The sequence below is a fragment of the Labrus mixtus genome, chromosome 6 (assembly GCF_963584025.1).
Source record: "Labrus mixtus chromosome 6, fLabMix1.1, whole genome shotgun sequence".
NCBI classification, from domain to species: domain Eukaryota; kingdom Metazoa; phylum Chordata; class Actinopteri; order Labriformes; family Labridae; genus Labrus; species Labrus mixtus.
In genome coordinates, this window is record NC_083617.1 from 6750292 (window position 1) to 6773952 (window position 23661).

At 41.9% G+C, this 23661-nt stretch overlaps 1 protein-coding gene across 4 annotated transcripts; it reads left to right on the forward strand.

The window, feature by feature from the left end:
• The first annotated feature begins 527 nt into the window (after positions 1 to 527).
• trim8a (tripartite motif containing 8a) lies at positions 528 to 14789 on the forward strand. 4 transcript variants are annotated; one of them, XM_061039717.1, is made up of 7 exons: positions 528 to 796; positions 1820 to 2414; positions 11353 to 11448; positions 12215 to 12448; positions 12600 to 12631; positions 13168 to 13283; positions 13562 to 14789. In XM_061039717.1, the coding sequence occupies exons 2-7, from the start codon at positions 1845 to 1847 to the stop codon at positions 14221 to 14223; spliced, it is 1710 nt and encodes a 569-aa protein (XP_060895700.1). In that variant the 5' UTR covers positions 528 to 796; positions 1820 to 1844; the 3' UTR covers positions 14224 to 14789. The 4 variants fall into 4 exon arrangements, with proteins under 4 accessions (XP_060895700.1, XP_060895699.1, XP_060895697.1 ...); XM_061039716.1 differs by having other exon boundaries at positions 1823 to 2414; XM_061039714.1 differs by having other exon boundaries at positions 528 to 792.
• The last annotated feature ends 8872 nt before the right edge of the window (positions 14790 to 23661 follow it).

Here is a 23661-nt window from a genome sequence, read left to right on the forward strand (position 1 = left end):
ATTTTAAATAGAAAATTGTACTCACATGGTGCACATGGCACTAGAAATTGTTTAACTCAAATGACCTTATTTTTACTTGCTGTTTTTTTTTTTTATCAGTATTGTGTTTTTTATTTTTAATCTGTTATTTCCCAAAACATTTGCTGCAATATCTTTGCATGAAACGGGGCTGTACAAACACGGTTATTATGATTATTACTTTTGTAAAAGCAGGCATTCATGCTGCCTTACAACATTTATTTTTTTTCCATGTGTGATTCAGTGTTTTAATGTTACTCCTCGTGCACCAACCCTCTCATGGGCCCCTGGGGGCCTCTTACCCAGCCAGCCAGGACTCTCCTCTTTATGAGAACCAGTGGTGCAGAGGATGACAGGTCACACAAATGTCTCCCGGTCATTAACAATCTCTCCAGTAGAGTTTGCTGTGGCCTGCTCCCTGGTCTCCCTCCCCCTCCTCCTCCTCCTCCTCCTCCTCCTCCTCTTCCTCCTCCTCTCGGCTCCTCCCCATCTATTTATCAACTCTGTGACGGGTCACGTTGTCGGAGGGGGGCTGTCGGTGTGAAAGCACTGAGCTCCTTACCGACGAGTCACAGTCTGCTCGCAGTTACCATTAAATATTAGTCAAAGAGTTGACGGGAAAGCGAAAGCAGCTGGACAACAGCCGGTTATAAAAACGTCGGATACATTGTTGAAATCTAACCGGACGAGCTGGATTTCCTCGCGTGCTGGAAGTGAAGCTCTTCGGCTTTAAAAAAGCGTACCGGAGTCCGCCGACGAAATGGACAATAAATAGTTGGTAACGTTGCTTTCCTATTCTAAAAAAAAAAAATTCATTTCACTAGTTTATCGCGTTTTTTTTTAACAGCGGGTAGTTGTGTCTGACTTCAAATAAAAGGTCAGTGTAGCTCAGTCAGTGTGACATTTCATTAGGCAGAGTCCCGTTTCCAGTGTTATTCTGAAGCAAGTTGTCACTCGCTCTCAAACGCCACAGCTTGTATCGCCCTGGATTGGATTACCCAACGTTAATTGAAAGCCATATATTAGAGAGACAGTGTGAACTGTTTCATTTAAAGAAAATAGTTTTAGACATGTTTAGGGGTTGGAAGTTTGACTGTAGTTGCACCTCATGGGTTTGACTCTTGAACTAATCTCACATGTTTCATCTCTATGTAACAAACCTTACCTTAAAAGGTTTTCTTGGCACTGCAGGCTGTTTTATATCTTCCATATATTTCTTTGTGCCAGTTTTAAGTAGCTTATGTGATAGGCTTAATTTCAATGGAGTGGCCCGTTTATTTAATAAAAACAAGTAATCCATTATGTAGAACCAAAATCTTAGTTTTGCCCTGACTCATCATGACTCCATTCGCTCATCGTAATGTATTATGAATAATCTTTTACTAAGAACCTGTGGTTTTACTTGGCTCAAATCTTTCCGTGACATTATGGGTAAAGTAAAAATGAGGTTATAGTCTTGAATGCTGATTGTATTTCTTACAAATATCTTGGTAACATAACAATAAGTAAGTAAGGTATTTTACCTGCTTTTTGTAAAGTGTCTCGAGATAACACTTGTTATGAGTTGACGCTATACAAATAAAAATTGATTGATTGATTGAAATAGTTAATTATTATCCATGAATATTATTTATTATTTATATTTATTTATTATTGTTGTTATATCTCAGTTTAACATGACTTTGAATAAATCTTACCTCTTATTATTTTTTTTTAATACTCCATTTGCTGTTGTAAAGGGTAATTCTTTAAAATCTTGTTATTTAGAGAATAATTCTCACGTTTGCTCCTCTCGGTTCAGCAGCAGTTCGGACCCAGCTGTAGTCATGGATGAGAGTTGGAAAAACTGCTTCGAAGAGGAGCTCCTGTGTCCCATCTGCCTGAACGTTTTCGAAGAACCCATCCAGCTGCCGTGCAAGCACAACTTCTGCAAGGGTTGCATCTCCGAGGCATGGGCCAAAGACGCCGCTGTGGTCCGCTGCCCCGAATGCAACCACGAGTACGACCAGAAACCGGCGCCGGAGAAGAACTTTAAGCTGGCCAACATAGTGAAGCGGTTTAACGCGCTGAACACTGACAAAGCCCCCGCAGTGCTGCACTGTGTCCTCTGCAGACGAGGCCCGCCGCTTCCCGTGAGGAAGGTCTGTCTGCGCTGTAAGGAGCCCTGCTGCCAAATTCACATCCAGACTCACCTGCAGCAGCCGTGCCCCGCCCCGGGACACCTGTTAGTGGACGCGGAGGAGCTGAGCGCTTGGACCTGTCCCAGCCATGAGGAGTACAGGCTTCTCCACTGTGAGGAGGAGCAGGTGGCTCTGTGTCCATTCTGCTGCATCTCTCACTGCACTAACCAAAGACACACAGTCTGCGATGTGGACACTCAGCGCATACAAATGCAGGTACATAAATCACACCCACACACACACACTCTCCTACTCACGCACTCACTTCCAACTATTAGCTGGCAGGCAGGTGACTGTCAAAACAGTTAAAGGATTCACTCTTCCTAGACTTTTAGAGGCGAACACTTCTTTCAGTTCAGCAGTCTTTAAAAGCCTCCTCTCATTTTCTTTTCCTTCATCTGATATGAAAGGACCCGACAGGTGAAAGCCACAGCTCGGAGTAGATAATAGTGCACACACATGCATGCACACACATGCAGACATACGTCACACACTGCTTTTAACCTTGATCAAAGCAGCCGTTCCTCACAGCCACGCCTTCACATTAGCCGCCCTGTGCGGCCCCCCTCGGTAAGTGCTGTGATGCAATCTGCAACCACCGGAAACGCTGACCCCTGTGCAGAGGGGGGGGGGGGGGGATCCACATGTAGTTTGTTTATCTAAGCTACAGTGATCAGTTTCAGGAGTTGGTCATGAGGAAATGCACACTGGCAATGATTTTAGGGTGGGTATCCTGTTTCTAAGAAGGAAATGTAGTGATTTGTGATGGTGTTTGCAAGCCAACAAAGTTGCATTTAGACCGTTGCCAGGCCTGAGGAGGTGATATTAGTAACATTTTCATGCCAACAAAGCTTAAGATGACACATGATGATGAGATGTTCAGAAGCCAGCGAGTTTATGATGTTGTAATGCAACAATAACCAGCACTAAAAAGGAAATTCTAGTCAAAGTTTCTGGAAAAAGTACAGGTCATAGTAGGCAGTTGGAGTTTGTCCTTGTTCTCCAGCCGGAGTTGTTTCATGAAGAAATGCTCTCTGTCATTTGTTTTCAGTCTGAGACATGTGTTGTGGTGTGTTCAGAATCTAGAAACTTTATTTTGTTGCATTTCAACCATTTCAAGGAGTATGTTATTCTAGTGAAAGTTTCAGGGGGACCGAGCTTGAAAGGACGTGAGGAATGTTGATTTTTTGAAGTATGAAGGAGTATTTTGTTTATCTCAGCAACCAAGATCAGGAATTGTTTGTGAGGAACTCGACTGTAGCAAGACGGGTAATTGACCAGACTTTTTTCAAAAAAAATATTTATTTTGCGGCTTTTTATGTCTTCGTGCCAGAGATCGGACAGTGGATAGAGTTTGAAAGCAGGAAGAGAGAGAGAGTAGGGAACGAGAAGTGGGGAAGGAGCCACAAACCGGACCTGAACCGGGGGCCGTCGGCCCGGAGGATTACAGCCGCCGCACATGGGGGGCCTGCGCACCAAACACTACACCACCGGCGCCCCTGGACATTTTGTTTTATAATGAAACGCGGTGGCTTGTGAAGCTGGGAAGTTTGTAAAGTTGGCAGGAAAGTGCTTTTTGTCAAATTTTCAGAAAATTGAAAAGAAGGGAGGAATGTAGATTGAGGAGTTTGCTCATAGAGAGATGAACACTGGCAGTCCTTTGTGGACTGATAGAAAGTTTTCAAGAAGAAAAGTGATAATTTTCCGAGGTGTCTAACAGACAATAAGTTAATAAAGTTGTAATTCAACTTTTACCAGCAATAGGAAGGTGAGTCGAGTACACTTTGAAGCAGACAGAGCTTCAAAAGAAGGGAGCGTTATATACACAGTGGCAGTTTTAATTTGAGCTTACTTTTCTGAGCATGATCAGTTCCAGGAGTTCTTTGTTCAGAAATGAACAGTAGCCACATGGCATACTGCTTTTGAGAAGGAACTGTGCAGAAAAGACAGTTTTTCAGTTGCAATTCAACTATTCTTAGAGTAGGTAGGCGACTGTAGTGAACTTTAAGGTACATTAACAGAAAGGAAAAAAAGATTCTGTAGTTTGTGTGTTTGAGCGGTGGCCTTATCCGTTGTGCTGGTGAGACAGGAAAGACGTCGTGACAGTGGTCACTTTTTCATGGTTATCAGATTCACCCTGATAACACGACGAAACAGCACCTCCGTGTAGAGTCCCCTGAAGCTCCAGAAATAGAACAAATATATATACGACATGTAAGTTAGCTCAGTTAGCAGTAACTGTCAGCCAGCAGCAGTCACTCTTTAAACAACAGCTTTGTGTGCTGGTTCATTGACATCCTCTCGACAGGTTTTCCCCTACAGGGGAACTGCAACAAAAGGAGAGAAAATACCACAGAAGAAGAAATAAGGGAGGAGGGGCTCTCATCGTTAACACTTGTAAATATAGAGTTTAGAGAACCTCCCAGTCAAAAACAGGCTACACACTACACTATATAGATTCTGTGTAATTATAACAACACTGCAGGGGAAGATAAAGTCACATACAAGCCTGTTATATGTTTTTTTTAAAGTTAACAATAATCGATCTTCTCCAGGATTGACTAATATGTAAAGGCTGTGTTCATTTCTGCCCCCCCCTTCAGTTTTATACTTTATTACAGTTAACTTTTCACAAGTCTAATGTAAGAAGCAACGTGTTAAAAACAGCCGCCCACACGTCCGTATACACGTTTCTTCTCTATCTGTAAAGTGGCATCAGTAAGAACCAGATTGGGTTTCTGCAGTACCATGTTATACTCTTGTGGATTTGCTTGACGATCGTGTTATTAGGTCGTGAAAAGTTACAGATGCACGGCTTCCCAGTGTGTGGATCACTAACTTCTAAATCAGTTTTCAGTGCAAACTGTTGCTCTGGTTCTGAGCTATTATTGGGACAAAAGATGTCTGTTCAGCCCTTTCCACAGCTGCCCTCTACACACATGCACACACCCACCCATCCTCCTTTTTTTTTCACAGCTGTATGTTCACAGGGTAAATGGAGTTATCCTGGAGTCAGAGGTCCTGGCTTCTCTCCCCGCTTCAGCCTTTAGACGCTACACAAAGCAGTGCTCTTTAATGTTGATAAATGGAGCAATAGCCAAAACGTCTAATACAAGGCTCTAGTAGCTTCTCGGCTTTACTTACTGAGAGGTCAGTCTTCTTGACAGAGCTGTGGTCTATTTCGGTAAAGGATTTTTAAATTCCCCTGGCAGCACTCTTGTTACTTTTGGGATAAACAAAGAGGGAAAAACCAATGCAGCTATGTTCATATCTTTTAGTTATGCTTGGCCCTCAAAGGAGACTTTTGAAGGCGTGCTGGTAATTTCAAGACAAGAAAGGAAGGGTAATATAATAGTAATGTGGTCCCTGGGACAGGCGGGGGAGGAGGAGGAGCCCTCCCACACAGCCTCACCTTGGTTTTCTCAGGCTCCTCAGCAGGAAACCATCGTTATGGTGGCTCAGACGTTTGCTGTTCTTGTATCTGGGCTTCAGTGAGTCAGTTCCCCCAGAATGCAGAGGGCAGTCCATTGACATCAGTCGTGGGGAATAGTTGTCAGTTGATTGTGAAAGAGGCTCTCTGTTCATTGAGCCTGAGGCTCCTCATTTAAACATGAGCTTCCTGGCAACCCGCGGGTGTCTGGATGCCTAAATAGGACAGTGGGGAAAGTGATCATTGGCGGGGTTTAATCTTGATAAAGGTAGGCTTTCACACTGCTGCAGAGAGATCTGCAATCAGACTGTTCCCTCCTGTCCCTTTATGCTATTTCAAGCGCAAAACAGGGCAAAAGGGGAATAAGAGGAAACAGAAACACGAGAGAGACATAAAGGCACAGAAAAAAATCAACATGAAGCAGTTCATGTACCAATCACAATAGCAATAACCCTACAAAGTGTTCTTTTTTTGGTCTCTACAGCAGTCACACAATAGGTTTGGGGAACCACTGAGTTCTTATAAACAAAAGCAAAGCAGTCATGATAAATGCAAATGTGCTGCCTGTAGTTTGTCCACACACAGCACATTGAATACCAGATGAAGCTAACTTTGTGAAAGGAAGAGTCTGTTGTTGTGCATAGAATCCGACTGTTTGAAGAGGACTGTTTAACTGAAACTGCCTGCTGTGTAAGCAAGGTGTAGAGTGGAGATGTAGCACAGGTGTAGGATGTGTTACCAGAGGCTGACACAGGATTAAAGGACCCCTCTGTTGGTTTAAGACGTGAAAACCAGCCTCATATAAGATAATATTATATCTGTAATGTTTGTTTTATAATGCTGATATGGACCTATGTGTCTATATAACTAAACTAAGTAAAGATGTGACAATATAAATATGTATAATCAACACAGTAAAGTTTGAATTACACTCAGGGTTAACTGAAAGAGTTGTATTTGTTCTTTATTTGTGCAGAAACGAGAGTAAAATAAAACAGAAGTAGGCGTAAAAAAAATGCACTGGAGGGTTAAAAAAAAAAAATCTGGGGGCTTGTAAAAGGAACCCACCCAACATTGAAGTTTAAAGAATCCACAAAGTCGTGTCAGAAATTTACAAGCAGATTTTGGAGTTTTAAGAATGTACAACAGAGGGAAAGTGAAGTTTTTAATCACTGTAACCTCCACATTTTCATGTTAGAACAGGCCAAAGTCAGCGAGTTATCGCACTAAAAGGTCTACTAAACATAATGAATGCTTTTTTTATGATGTATGAAGTTGGCGTTGAAGCCTCATTCACCTTCATTTGCAGCGTACTTCTTTCCCACTTTCATCGACAGACTAATAAAAAGATGAACACCCAACATCTGAAACGCCCCCAAACCCCTCCCCGGTCTTTGGGTTTGGATGTGTTTTCCTCATCATGAGTCTATTTGATAGATCTTGATGTGCTGTTGTGAAATCCCAAACATAGCTTGCTCACCATGCCCAGCTCTCTTGAAAACAGCCATATCCTCATGATCTGTTATAGCATGTGATACAAACAAAACAAGGAACTGCTCATCATAACACGACTCTAAAGTGTCATCGGTTGTTAAAAACACTCCACGAGGTACCTTAAGGAAGAAAGCATTGAGCTAACTGCTGCAGTAGTTAACTGTAAATCATGGTATGTTCATTTGCTACACAATTATATTGATTCTATAGACTGTATGTCAACATGAACAAAGTCTCAGTATGTCTCCCATTGGTTTCTAAAGCACACTTCTGAAGCCCATCCATGGTCGCCATATTGAAAACTCTATCTCAACCAACATGTAAGTTGACTCACTGTAGGTCAACCTACATTCTGGTTGTAATTACAGGCAAAGAGGTGCACCCGAGGGGGGGCCTTCAGCCTCATGACAAACAACTAGTACTTGTCAGTCAGATCTGCCAAACCCCTTATCATCAACAAAAGGCTTATCCTTCATAAAAGTTATACGAGTTATACAAAATGAATCGCCCGTACAATGTTCCCCCGATAAAGACATAAGACCAAGATGGTTTTTTTGGACCAGTCGGTAAACTATGTTTATTTCTGCTGTAGAAATGGACATTTTAATATAGGGTGTGTATGGGACTTCCTGGTCTTTTGGAGCCCGCCTCAAGTGGACACTTGAGGAACTGCAGTTCTTTGCACTTCTGCATTGGCTTCATTTTTCACCACCTCTTGACTCTCCCTTATCCTAACTGATACATCAGATGGCAAATATTAACATCTAGATGAGCCTCTTTTATTGGTATTAGTGTAAACATTTAGAAATATGTGCCTAGATGAAAAGTTATTTTACAGAATGAGCGAACACTAAGGCCCGTGTCCACCTAGCATTTTTTTTTTTCAGCGCCAGCGTCTTTTTTTTTAGTTGTTTTCAATGGGTAGAGAGCATTCGCGGTAGAAAGCGGCCGCCTGGAGAAAAAGCGATCTCAAACATAAAACATAACGGAGCCGTGTCGGTCACACAGCGGCCGTTGTCAACAAACTGTTGTCATAGAGACAGGACGGACGTGCTTCTCAGAACGCTTCATGCAAACACTCCCGAGAGCACAGCCGGGGCCCTTTTCTGCCCGGAAAAAACTGCTAGGTGGACACGGGGGCCCAAGGCTCCAACTGTACACTGAGCAGGTTGTTCTAAACTTGGTCTAGACTTACGACCCACTGCCAACTCAAATGTTGACCCAAATTTCTTCAATCAATCAGATTTATTTAATGAAAAATTGTGCAGTTTGTACCTGAGACAGTAGGAAACGTGACAAAGCAGGAAATGGAAAAAAAAACTTGAATGTTATAAAAGTGCTTCACAGACTCTTTGAGACAATTTTTTTTTTCTAGGCACACATTAGAGATCGACTGAAAGCGTCTCTGCGACCCCACTCTTGGTGTCCCGACCCACCAGCTGTGAACCACTGCTCCTAGCACTGTCTGCAGCGCATGTCACAGAGCGTCACAGATGAGCAGAAAGTGGTCAGCAGACCACGAGAATTGTTTGACAATGAGTAATACAGTTTCACACTTGTTAATACGGTTGTCAAGAACGTCACTCCCCGGATACCTCTGCATAGTGAAACTGTGTCAGTACGAAGAATACAAGATGAGAATCGTTTCCATGTTTGTTTCTCAGTACCTGTATACCTCATATGTTTACGTCACACTGCATACCCTCAGTGTTCAATTCATATACCCATTAACACTCACAGCAACAGAGATGCTCTTATTAATGCATGATCATGTAACTGCATGCTTTTCTACTACGCCACCCTGATCAATATTCTCAAATGAACAACAGATCAAACATCTGCCAGTGTTTGACTGCAGAGTGGTTGCTCATAGTGACAAAAACACAGCGAATTATCTCTGAGGTCTTCACTTACCCTCCAAGCTAGCACGCTGCATAGCATTTTTTAGTGTCACTGTTTTGGTTTAGCACTTTGGCCTGCATGCATGGACGTGAGAAAAATCTGTGAAGTTTGAGAACTTTGCTCAAATTGCAATGAGGAGGGGCGCCGATAGTCTAGCGGTTATGTCGCACGCCTCATTTGCGGAGGCTGTAGTGGCCTTATTGCACACCTGTAGGTTCGAATCCGACCTTGGCCGTTTGCTGCATGTCATCCTCCTCCCCGAATTTCCAGTCTCTCTTCAGCTAACCAATCCAAGAAAGGCAAAGAGTTGCAACGAGGCTATGACTAAATAAATCTGTGAAGCTATACTGAAGCAAGCATCAAAGCTTTGACTTAAAGTTCCCAAGTGTTTCTGTTGTTCTAATGCATTACACAGTAAACTTATTTGTCACCTGTGACTCTTCTGAACTCAAAACAATGCCCGGTAGATGTTTTATTCTCAAAACAAGAGTTTTGCCATCCACCTTTTCCTCGCACTTCATTTTGTCCTCAACCATCCTTCACGCTAACACCAAGCTAGCATTAGCTCACACCAACTACTCTGAGGTTAGCTACCTGGGACAGCTAGCTAGGGCTTTACCTGATTGGTCAAATGGTGTGTCTCTAAAATGTAAAGCTCTGTCTGATAGGTCTTTTAACTATTCTAGTGTGAATGCATGAACAGAAAATGTGTTTTTAAATCATCCAGTGTCACAGTTTTTTTTTTTGCAATGAATCTTCTACTCAAGTTAATGAAGATGTGATTTATGATGCAGAACTAGTTTTGCTGCACCTGAACTCAACTCTCCACTCTTATCAACAATATTATCTGCTGCAGCCGACAGCCAGACAAAGGCTTTGATTAACCAGAAACATGACTCCAAACGGATTTCAGAGTTGGTCCTGTTCTGCAGGATGTTGTCAGGACGGTCTGTTGTTAAGTTAAGTAACAAAAAAATAAATGTCTAGTTAATGTTAATAATAAATATTTAACAGCTCATTCATTTCTCATGTTCTTATTCCCCGGTTAGGCTTCCATTGTCAAAAGTCATAAATCGTTGTCAAATATTTACATACAAAAAGAGAATAAGGCGTAGCGTTTATCAGCTAGTATTTTATGTCATTTCCTTCTTGCTGTTTTGTTACAGGAACTAAATGCACTCTTTCAAGTGTTCATTGTGGTGAAGTTTAGTGGCTGGCCAGTTGTTGAACATAAGACTCTATGAGTGTTGTAAGCAGCTGAAGAGGCCTGTTGCTGTGATACCACAATGTAGCTACCCTGAAACTCACTCACTAGAGACCACAGGAATGTCCTCTTTCTCCCTATCTCTCTCTCTCTCTCTCTTTTTTTTTTTTTTTTTTTTTTTTTTGCTTCAAACTTTCCCTCTGTCTCTTTTTGTACGCTTCCTTTCTGTCCGTTCTTGGCATGTGCAAGCAGAGCCCCCACAGCACTTTGCCGTTCCTGCCGTTCCCTTTTTCTCCCATGCACACTCATGCGGAGGGAGCGAGCAGACCCCGGCGTTGTGCACACAGACGTGACAATCTGTCACTGACACAGAGGCCAATGCAAACAATGGGAGCCATGCATGTGGCAAAATGAGAAAGCAGAGAGGGGTAGTGAGGACCCCCCCCCCCCCCCACCAACACCACACACACACACATGAACCCACACACACACACACACACACACACACACACACACACACACACATTTTGCGCCCTCACATACACATTAGCTTTCACATATAAATACATACACAAGGCTTTGTTGCCATGACAGCGGGTTCTCTCATTTGGGCACTGTGCCTTTCCCATGCAGAAACAGTTCATTAAAAAGCCTACCTGCCCTCCCCTGCTCCTACTTAGCTGTCAGCCTGTGACTGCAGATTGATTTCCGTCTCCTGCAGTAAATGGAGAAGGATTGTGTTTACTGACTCTTTTTGCACTCAGCCCACAGAGGAAGTAGGCAGGTCCCAACAGTGGCTCTCACTTGATGCAGAACGGCCCCTGATAAACTTAGAAACATGGATTTGTGCAGTTGTGTATTTGCCTGATGGATAAATGCATGTGGTCGTTGCTGGCAGCTGTTGTGTCCTGCGTCTCATCAGGATTGTGCAGGAGGTTGTCTTAGTGATTAATGAATAGCACCCAGGGTTACTGAGGTCACAACAGATCCTTAATATTAAGGCGGACTGTGTGTGTGTGTGTGTGTGTGTGTGTTTGTGTGTTCTGTTTATTATTTCCATTTTCAGTGTATCTTGTCGAGGTTCATCTGTCTAATCCATCTCTCAATATGTCATCTCTCCATAGGCCATGCTAATGAGGCAGCAGGACAGACTGGAGGGTCGTGTTCAGAACATCGATGAGCAGCTCACCAAGCTGGAGTCAGACAAAACGCTGATGAAGGTACAGTACGACACACACACACACACACTGCGTATCATAACAGAAACACCACTCTGAATAGAATCAGCTCTGGTCCCTCAGTTCTTCATTATCATGTGGGGTTTGGTGCTGTAATGAACTGACTCTGCACCTTTGTTCGCTGTTTGAAAATGACAAGAAATGATTATTTAGCTGCAGGTTTGAATGGCTTGTGCATTCGCTGGAAGAAAAAGCATTCTCTAAAGTGACTTTCCTGCTTTATCTCCGAACAAGAAAAAGCACTGATTCCACAAAATATAGTTAATACAAATGTACTTTAATTTGCATAACTGAGCACACTAATTCATTATTGTGTATTGAAGCATAATCTATCCCAGGTTTTTATCTGTTTTCTGCTGGAAGGTGTGAATGGAAATTAATGTAAATGACGTGCTTATGCTAATAATTGCAGAATAACTTGGTAAAAAAAAAAGCATTTTTTCTTATTAAATTGGCACTCCAGCGGTTTGATATTGCTCTTTTTTGCGACGCAGAGCACTTATTAAAGAAGAAAATTCCAACTTTACAGAATCTAAAGTTGTAAAAGGTTCTCATTCATAACAATACTTCCTCCAAACCACCAAGAACATAACACAACTTTCTTCATAGGATGAGAAATTAATTCATTTGGGCGGGCAAACTAGGTAGTGTGCCCGTATAATTTCTGTGTAAATGCATTTTATAGCTGTAAGAGTGTGTCTGCACATGTTTTTGAATAACCTTGCCTCCTTTCCTCTCCTCTCGGCAGGATGCGGTGTCTGAACTCAAGGAGCGTGTGAGAGCTCAGTATCAGAGGATGCAGGCGTTAATAGAAGCCAACCAGGTTGAATCGGTGCAGATGCTGGAGAGCACTTTCACGGCATACGTGAGGAAAAACTCCCAGCAGGTTCTGCAGCTCAACGAGAAGCGCCAGGAAGCGGAAAAACTCCTGAGCTCAGTACAAATGTTATTCCAAAGAGCAGACAGTGTCAACTTCATGAAGGTACGCGTCTTAATTCTCTCACATGCATTCACATCCGTTAACCTGCACAAACGCAGGTCGACTGTTGAGATTATCAAACACAAACATTCATAACGGACATCATGCAAGTTCAACAGTCTAAATGACCGGTGTGTTTGATTTCATTTTTCAGAACACAAAACCTTACCAGCTGCTAATGGACAGGTGAGCATTGAACTTCTATTTGAACTCTCTTAACTTGTAGAAGGTAAAGATTAGATCAGATGTGTATTGCCATTTGCACAGGTACAGGACAGTACAGGTAGATTGGAATTTTGTGCATTAAAGATAAAAATAGACTTTCATAAGAGAAGAAAGTCATACATTTATTTTTTTCTTTTAGGCGGACTTATTTACAAAAAGTATGAGTCAGCAACTTGTTTTAAGTTGTTTGATGAAACAATCTTCCCTGAGTTCTAAAACAGGAGAATTATCTGAGCGAAAGCAACTTATCATAGTCTGAAAAACCTGAAAATCTAGAATATTTGATTCACAACACTTTCTATATCTCTTCTCATTATTCATTAGATAAAAGCAGCGATTCAATGTTGCAATGTTTGATGAAAGGTGTACATCAGTCATCAAGCCGAGACTTTGGGTTCATATAAACCAGAAGTCCCTGAGTGCAGAGCCAGAGGTGCAAACAGCTTGTTGAATCAGGACTACAGCATTTTATTTGTGTTTGTGTCTCCTTCTCATAGGTCCAACTCACACCTGATCACAGCCATCCCTCCATTAAGAGTGGGCCAACTTAACTCTCATCATTTACTCTCTGAACTCTCAACAAGGGAAAAGAACCTGCGCAAAGTGTTGGAAGGTACGAAAAGAAGAAGGGCAAAGACTCAAGAAAAATTGCTTTAAAAAAATAAATATATTTATATTCTCTTTGTTTATCTCTTATTATTCTATTATCTTGATGTTTATTTAATTTCATTTAATATATTTTCTGTTTTCTCTACCCAGTCCTTTTAATTTGATCTTCATTCATTTGTTTTGTTTTTTTTGGAATAAATATGTACAGTGTGCGTATAAAAAAAGAAGTAATGTTGGTGATATTAAATTGTCTAAACACTAAAATGATTTTTCTCTTTTCAGAACCCATCAGTGAGGCGTCCATTCTTGAGGTTGTCCCGTCTCACTGCAGCTCTTCTGGCTCCCACACAGGGACTAGTTCAGGACTACAGAAGAGAAAATACAGCATGGCTTTCCTGGAGAGTAACACAACAAACTCCACCTCCCAGGATCCTCCACCGTTGCTCTACAGCAGCAAGAAACCCTTCCTGGCTGATCAGAGCCATCGACCGTCGTCCATTTATTCCTCTGATGGCCTCTCCCAGAATCCTCACGCCGGCCCCGGTCACAGCCGGCTCCTTGACTCTTCTGCCCATCACATGGTGGGTCTAGGGTCCAGCTCTAGCCACCACTCAGGGACCATATTCCCCCCCTCACACTTCCCCGTCGGAGGTGCCTCGCAACAAGCCATGTATGAAGGCAGGAAAGTGCTCATGTGCACTTTGAATAACTGCTGCTGCTCCAGGACCCCCGCTGCTACTCGTGCGCGGCCTCCGTATCCGGCTTCGGACTCCTTCCCCTCAATGACCTCTCAGGAGTTTCCCCCACATGCATCCCTTCCTGCAAGCCAGCCCCTGCAGCATTTTCCCATGAGGGGGCTAATGGAGGCCTCGCAGACGGCAAGGCACCCTGACTTCTACGGTCTGTACGGCCAGCCTTCAACCAAGCACTACGGGACCAAGTAACAAAGAATCAGCATTCGTTCGTTGTGTCATTTGATCGCAATTTGCATTACCACCATTTCCATGATTGCTTTTTGTTTCTTTCCATTTTGGTTCTCAAACGAGTTGTTGGTTCTCTGGCCTTCATAGTAATGTTAATTTGACATTTATCTGACCCCATTTCCGGGAAACCATGTTGTTACCTCCTGCATCACGACGACAGTAGTAATGCTCTAATTTTACTTTTCCGTTTTGAATCAACTGGAAGTGCTGGTGTGAATCATGTAGTCTTAAATCCATTCAAGAAGAGAACTAAAGAACCGAGTCCGGACGTATGACTCCAGAGACTTCAGTGCCTAAAAAGACTGTTAACACTCTATTATTGTACTTGCAAGTTCCTAGCTCTTGATTATTTCCTGTTTGCGGCTGAAAGCATGCAGGGAGCCTCTCCATGCACTCCAGAAGTCCATGTGGCTTTAGAAACACACTGGACTACAAATGCTTGTCAGGTTTTTCATGAGTTTTTATACAAGATTATGAATAAACCAAAACCAGTGGAAAATAATGAATAAAAAGAGGATATTAATTTACCTTTTTGTTGTTTTTTAAGCCTTGGTTCACAGTTTTAGCTTTCACGTTTGTTATTCCATGTTTGATTATAGTTAAGGTCTTGTTTGTGCAGGGAGGCACAATGTGTGATTTGTTTGGGTTTGGAGGTTTTACAGTTTGACTCACAGGGTTACAATGAAATGTCAGAGCTTCCAATGAAAAAAAGAGAAGCCATTATAGCAGTGCAACTAACCCCGCAACTCACCCACAGTCTATTCATAGGATAAAGCTTGTAAATGGAAAAAACGCCCTGTATGACCACATGTGTGAGATCTACAGTATTCCGAGGAATCTCCGAGCACGCTGGAGGAGGTTTGGAACAATGATTCGTTGCAGACGGGGCCGCAGCAGACCTTATTATCTGCCAATTTAGGACAGTTCACTTCCTTGTCAACATCCTGGTCTCCGGCAAAACCTCCATCTCATCCCTCTTTGTCTCATTATTGGAGCTTGTTGTCGAGTTAGGTCAGAGAACAGGAATAACTGATGAGCAGCACCTCCCTCCCCTCCACCCCTCTCTCTCTCTCTCTCCTCCTCTCTCGGGGTATCATTTGCGGGGGCTGGATGCAGAGGAGGAGGAGGGTGAGAGCGGCGGATGATATAAGCGCAGAGTTTTAATGAGGGCTGGGACAGCAGAGTCATCTACTTATCTGTCACTCATACTCCTTTCATCAATCCCCTCCCCCCCCCCCCCCCCCCCCCCCCCCCCCCCCAGCGAGACGGTGAGATAGACGGAGGGGCGGAGAGAAGGGCGGAGAGCGAGGGGAACGGTTAGAGAGGGTGAGGCGGGAGAGGCACATCACTTATTTATTTATGGGTTATAAAATGTTCTTCCCTCCTGTTCTGTTCCCCGTTTTCTCTCATGCAGCCTTTTCTTTTCTCAATTCAAATTCAAGAGGGTGAAATCTGTGATATCCTTTCCAAAGGACCCGTCCCCCTTAAGCATCGAACACACGGGGAGGAGGAGGAGCTGAGGTTTAGTTACAGTGTGGCATGAATCTGACATTTATTGTGTGTGTGTGTGTGTGTGTGTGTGTGTGTATAAGCCTATTAGCATTCCCCTTGAGCTGGTTCCTTGTGTGTGTGTGTGTGTGTGTTATTAATAAAACATGCAGCAGATATCCTGAAGGAGGCCATACCATTAATTTAATCCATATGAGTGATTGCATTTAAAGCTGTATGTTTCTTTTTTTTTTTTTTTTTATCAACCAAGCTGCTGTAGAGGGTCAAACCTGCAACGACAGGGATCGAGTTGTGAGAGAAGTTCCAGCTCCAACATTAAAAAAGAATATTTGAGGTCAGTACTTGTATCAGGAGATCTAATGCTAATTTGATTTATAAGCGTGTTAATTTAACTGAAAAATGCCAAGGGGCTTCACGGGACAAAAGAAGAAGAAGAAAGAAACTGGCAAAAAATAAAAGCTTAACACTCAAACCAATCTGAATAAACTGTAAATAAACTCGTTGGCTTAATTCAATTTAACTTTTGTTAAAGGAATAAAAGATTACTCACTTTATAGATCTGCTGTAAAAAAAAAAAATAGAGTCGTCGTCTCTCACCTGGAAAGTCGAGGGTTCGATCCCCATGTCCTGCAGCAACATGTCCGATGTGTCCTTGGGCAATACACTTAACCCCGAATTACTCCCGCTGCTTCGTCCGCGGCATATGAATGTGAATGAAGGGATTAGTTACATCTGATGGTCTCACTACATAGGAACCACCGCCATCAGAGTGTGAATAGGTGTGACCTGCGGTGTAGAAACGCTTTGAGTAGTCAGAAGACTAGAAAAGCGCTAAAAAAGTTCAAGTCCATTTACCATTTCTGGGGCCTCTGCAGCCAGCCTCAAGTTGACCCTCGATGAACTGATACTGCACTTCCTCATTGGCTTATTTTGTTCGATATCAAAGGTTGCCGCTTGGTTGAGATATGACAATAACCTTATTACGCAACTACTCAACTGATGTCAAACCACAAAATGAAACAAATGATAGCTGTACAAAAGGTATCAATTTGAAAGAGTAAACACATTTGCAGTCAGTATTTCTGCAAGGAACGGGAGAACAAAGTCTAGCTGGATAAGAAAATCGACCTGCAAACAGGCTACACCTAACAACACACATTAAGATGTATTTAAATGTTTCTGTCTTTTCTTGAAAACTTTTTTGCAAGGTGCTTAACCATAGAGCAGAGGTGAAGATTTGAGGTATGACAAGAACGCAGCATAACACAGTCAAATCCTAAAGTAACATCATACCAAAAAAAAAAACAGAAAACCAAAGTACAAAAACAACATTTTGACCCCCAGTGCAAATCTTAAGCAACAGCCCTACCATCAATTCTACTTTTATGAATATTTTACATTTCAAGTTTTTGTTTACATAGTTAGATGATAATTCTACTTTATATTGATCACTGAAGTCGCAGTGGGAGGTGCTGGTTTATTAGGGTGCATTCAAATGAAAGGTGTTCCTGATATTACTGATAAAATCACTTCCTTGGTGATATCAACAAAAACTGAAAGTGCAGAAGCTTTTTTAAAAGTTGAATGTATAGATCGTTAAAGTGGACTGCATCATATTGCACATTTGGTGGTAATGTTAGGGCTGATCTGTGTAGGACACCATATAAAAATAGCATACATACAGTTTATAAGATTGAACAAGAACTGGACTAAACCAAACACAACCCTCAAGTTGTAACAGACATGACCCTTAGGCAACATTTGAATGTTCCAGTACTTCAGATCTTTACAGTCTAATAAGATCATCATCAGCTGTTAATCTCTTAATTGACAGAAACCCTGCAGGTAAAAAAAAAAAAGGAAAAAAAAGGCGTGTATCTTTCTGTATGTTTGATTTGTGGAGCCTCATGTGCGGGTCTGGTGCAAGTCCAGTCCTGTTGTATGAGCGAATGTGTGCTCAGGTGTCAGCGCACAATCCGTCGGTTTCTTCTCGGCGTTTCCTCATATATGTGCAAAAGTAGGCTCTCTGAGCGTGTGTGCGTGTTCAGTGAGGTTACATGTAGGGTAAGAGGTGATGCACGCAACAGCTGTGCTCTGTTGTGGCAGGTGTGATGGAGCTGTATATGTATGAGTACAACACGCCCCATGCCTGCAACAGGACATGGGGCCGTCCTGTGTGTGTGTTGGGTAAGGGTGCGTGTGTGTGTGTGTGTGTGTGTGTGTGTGTGTGTGTTTTCAATGCATGGGGAACTGTCAGCTGTTTTGCAGCTGTTGTTTGTGTGCTTTAGACACTGGCTGCGGTTCTGTTAGAGTTACAGTGGGCAATATTTCTCTCTGTTTCCCTACACATGCAGATTCTCCTGCTCAGCATTTTTCATATTATATATTTATTTCATGTATCAAATGTTTATTTATATAGGGAAAAATATGTAGCATGTAAATGGCAGAAAAGAGTAAACAGTGACAGTGTGAAATACAAATTCAAAAGAAAACACACATAATAATATTCAAAGTATGGTACAATAAAACATCAGACCTAGGGAGCGTCAGACTACATGACTGAGCCCTCGTCAAACATTGTGTCATTAAGTTTGAAATACTCCCAGTTTGAGTCGTACAGGTCAGATTTTCCACGTTTCGATCCCATGAGTAGGAAAAGCTGTACGACAAAGTGAAGATATCTCAGAGCACATTTAGGTTTTGATGAAATGTGCTGTAACAGATGTTTGCATCCTCACATGTCGGAAATAACTCTGCAACATTTGCATCATGGCCTCAAACCGACTACAGCTCACGCAGACAGAGGAGGTCTATTAGAAAAGAGACGACTATTGTGTTTCAAAGAGGGCTTTTTTAATTTGGGGCCTGTGGGCAAAATCAGGCCCTTAAATCATGTATGAAAAAATCTTTAAAAGATGAAATATTTCTTCCAATAAGAAATATTATCTCTTATGCTTGTAGAGAGCTATTGTCAGTTCATTATCAAGTATACTGCATGATTATTAGAAGATTATAATTATCTAAGTAGGCAATTAAAGCTCCGGTTAGGAGTTTAAGCTGGTTATGAAACTGAAATTAATATTGATTAATTTGAGAAAACGTATTATTTCTATTTAATTACTTTTAATGCCTGTAAAGTCTGCCGCTAGTTATAGGAGTAAGAAAAGGCAAGTAACAGCACGCTCCAGAAACAGCCTTTGTTTCAGTTTCCACAGCTAAGAGTTACCATAAATTATACCATTAACTGTTTAAGGTCACGTATTAAAACTCAACTTTCAACCAGTTTAAAGACTCAGAGCTCCCCAAAACATGTCTGTGAAGTTTCTTGTAAATCCACTCTTATCCTGTATTTCTCATGCCTATAAACCCCTCTATTTCAGCCCTGCTCAGAACAGGCTGTTTCTGTGTCTGTAGCTTTAAATATGTAAATGAGCTGTGTCTGACCACGCCCCCTCTCTGGAAGTCTGTCTTGTCTTGGCCTTTCTTACTCCCTGCCCTGTTTTTTTTAACAGTGGAAAGGCAGACTCAAAGAGCAGAACAAACAACTAGCTGTGGTAGAGCCACCCACCTGGGGGAGGGGTTACTGCCCTTTGTGATGTCACAAAGGGAAAATCTCAAAACGGCCTGTTTGAGCACACATTTTCTGAAAAGCGGAGCAGGCAGAAGTAGGAGAGGATGGACTTCTCAATTGGGGGTGGTGGTGTCAAATATAGGGTGGTGTTTAATTTAAGCTTTTAATAACTTAAGTCTCCATTTGAAGAGAGAAAAGATGCATTAAAGCACGTCATTGAAGAATGACTCCTTTAACGTCTCACGCTGAGGATGTATAGCAGCTGAAGGGTATTGGAGGGTGGATTTTTCCACTGTCACTCAGGCCTTTGATGGATACTATTGACATAGTCCCGATACATTTGCACAGCTTATAGCTTACATAACCGTCCTGTGGGTTCAGCGCTGACATGGCAGTATTAAGTATTATAGTCTTTGTGGAACATATGTGGTGTTTAGTGCTGTAGGACGCACACGGAGAACTCTTAGTAACAGTGACAGGATCGTATACAGCATTCAGAGCGGCTGTTCATCACTCACGCAGAATGCTAACCTTCATCTGATAAAGCCTTTGAAATCTGTGCCAAAACTCCGATCCAGGAGAGCCGCACACACACACACGACAGACACACATCAAAGACACACAGCCTTGGCCAATGTTTATTGATCCTCAGGTTTATTTTTGCTCATGGAAACCATCGGAACATAATCCAGTTGTCTGTTTCAGCTGAGAGAAAATAAGCAACATTATAACAATGTGTATGAGTGAAAAAAAAAAGTCAAAGACAGGTGTGTTAGTGTAATACGTGACGTGAGTTTTAAAGGCGTTTCAGATCAAAATTAAAGCGTCATTTAGGGGAAATCAGCTGTTCCGGTTTTTGAGCGAGAACACAAAGTGACGTGCGTCAGCTGCTTCTGAGTGCACTAGAGAGCGAGTGTGAGTGTCCTGGGTGGAAGGTTATTAAAGGGATTTTCTAATGGTCTACATTTCTAAGTATAGATTCATGGTAAAGTTTTCCTTTTTTTAATTTCTAAACTGCACATTTTGCGTTTTTCAGTTCCTTCGATCCACCCTCCCTTCCCTCGTTCTCATCCATTCGCGCTCTTTCCTCATCACTTCCTTTTCAACATGGCGTATGCCTCTTCCATGTGTCTCTCTTTTTCTACGTACAGTCTGGGCCGTAATCTGTTCAGGTTTAATGCCTGAGCCAGAAACCCCCGCTCTAAATCTCCCTTTGCCCGATCTTCTGACCAGCCTCAATCTCTCACTTACACTCCTCTTATACACATCTGTTTCAATTTAACAAACAAATTCACATTGAATGTTTCAATGAATATTGCTGTGGCATGATCCATGCTACTAAAAACCTTGTTAATAATATGTCAGATTATGAAAAAGGAGGTAGTCATAGGCACATCATGTAGGTAGGGCAGTGCAAAGTCAGCAGACTGAGGAAGTAGGTAGGCCCGCACTTTTGCTCAAATGCATTTGAGCATGTTTGCTGACCTATCTTCTTCCTCAATATGTCATATTATGCCCTTAGACTTATTTCAGTCTGTAGTCCCCCGCCTGGTTGAAGGCGCCAACGTATACACATGTACATAAAACATTTCAAAACAGAGATAGCACAACAACAAGCAGAAACCAAACAACAAAAACATGAACATTAGTTGACAAAGACACGCATGAAATAATACAAAAGGTGGTTAGTCAGAGTGATATGAAGTGCATTACGTGCTAAAGAGGCAGGAGGTAAAGTGCTAAAGAGATGATGTACTGCACATCATCCATTACTGTGTGTTTTATGTGATTTGATGTGTTTTTCAGGGAAAGACAGAAACTCTTTAACTGTCTGCTTGGGATGATGAATGAAGTTCTTTCAGATAAGTATTTATTAACTGGGACGCTGGAGCTAACTGTCCATTCTTCCCGATATGTTCTGGGACTAATCGGAAGAAACACAGATGAAGGGAGTTTTCCACTTGACAACCCCACTGATGTCCTGGCTCTTACTGACCATAAGCCTACAGGGTTGAGTTGTGGGGGGGGGGGGGGCAATATGGGCCGTGTGGCTCACATAAGCACAGCCTGAGTCTATTGAAGATGGCAACTAACAGCCATAAGGTAGGTTATGTAACTTATTAGTAGGGCATATAGGGGCAGAACTGGGATGAGGGATGTCTTCACTGAGCGCTCATCCTTTAATGTTTATTTCACATTACCAGATGAAACATTTGTACCACCTTTTATACGACCTTCCACAACCTATGACGGGGCATTTTTTAAAAGTAGTTCAGCGACGCCTGCATGTGGATAACTTTTTGTTTTCTTTCTACCTCTGCTTCTCTGGATGTCAAGTTGCTACTGCAAAACCAAAATTGAAAGAAAAATGACAAAGTGTGTCGTAAGAGGAGGAAGGAAGGCCAGGGAAAACCAGTCTGAAATCCCCATTAGCTGAGTTCTGTACAGGCACCAGAAAATCCCTTACCCCCTCTCCTTCAGCTCAATGCAGTCGTGTTATTTCTCTTTCTGTTTTATTGGTATGCTGAAATGAAACTAACTCTCCAAAGTCTTCATTACAGGAACAAATGAACTGACTAGCCATTAATTGCAGTCACTAAATAAATATGTATATGTACTACAGTGGCCTTAAAATGTACCTGAGCTGCTTTGGCACTGAACAAACATCTTTAATATCACCTACTGTTGAACAGTCCCATCTTCTGATGCCACCCTGCACCCGGATAGAGAACTGCAGGACAGGTGCAGACGGCCTGAAAACACACCCCCGACAACCATGTCACGAATGCAGATGGAATCACTCGGCCCGTATGACCAGGAAGTGTTTTGAACTGCGATAGGTTGTTAATGAGTGTGTGTGTTTATCACCTAGCACCATTGAAGAGCAGCTGTTCAAAGCATGCGACATGCACTGATGAACTATGAACCTCACTGAATGCATGCATGTCATATCAGGTGAGAAAAACAATCTCCTCAGCAAGAGGACACGGGGGGGCAGACGCACCACGTGTGTTTCCCTGTATAACTTACACACTATATGAACCAGACCAGTGGTTTCCAAAAGGTCGCAGAGTCGGTTTAAGTGGGTCACGAATGTGTGCCCTGAAAAGAAAAATATATAGTGACAAATAATCTATGAAGCGCTTTTGAAACATGTTTGTTTTGTTCTGTCACATGTTCAAGGTCCAAACTGCTCAAATCTTTATTGAATAAATCTGATTCCTTAAAAAAAAAAAAAAAAAATCCTAAATTTGGGTCATTATTTGTCTTTAAGGAGATGGAGATGACTCCTGAGGCTAAACCAGTGGAGAACCACTGAACTAGACCAACCGAATGTATGTGTGTTCCACTTACATCTTTTTGCTCATAAACAATTTAAAGATGATTACATATCTGTTTTGTTTGATAATATTTATTGAATGGAGGAAGGTGTAGAGGTTTCAACCAGTAGTGAGCCGTGACTCTTTATCGGCCCTCTGCCTCCCTCCCCAGCCTGAAAAAAAAGAAGCAAAATACCAGCCTGGTTTACTGTTCCCTATATCGCAAAAATACAACTCTAGGCTCAAAACCACAAATAAAGAAGCTATGTCCAGCTTAACCAATGCAACAACATGGAGAGAAAAAGAAAACCATCTCATTTCTTAAACAAAATACAAATTAATGACATCATCACACTAACTGTGCGTTCATTTCATCAGTATAAGGTGACAACAGGCTGCGGTGCTAAAGCGTGAGCTCGCCCAGACAGCGGGGGGAACATGTCATGAAGTTGATGATAACAAAGTTCCACTTAGATGAAAGATGTGATCGGTCAGTGTTACTGTCATTTGAAATGATTCTCTCATTGAATTACATTCACCAGGCCCTCTGTGATTTTTAAACAGGACCACCAATCACAGAGCTAGAAGTATTACTTTTTCTGCCTAGCAACATCAGAGACAATTCTGATAGGATGACAAACTGGCCTGTTTCATGGAATCCTTTAGGTGCGGAAAGAAACTGAAAAGGCAGGTTTATTTTCACTGACACATTTTTGTTTCTAAGTTGATTATGACGTTATAAATTGATTTTATTTTTTAAACTGATTACTTTTTAAAATATAGATGTATAGCTCAAATATTTTAATATTTAGGCTCTCTCTCGAGGCATAAAGGGCCCTGACTGTTCCCGTCTTGCCACTGATCCCACACTTCTTTTTTTCTATTTTAACATACAAGAAATATTTTTTACTTCCCCAAATATGATTCACTTTTTGACTAAATAAGCATAGTATTTAAATGTATGTCTAGATGTTTTGTTTGTTTCTACATAGCATATAT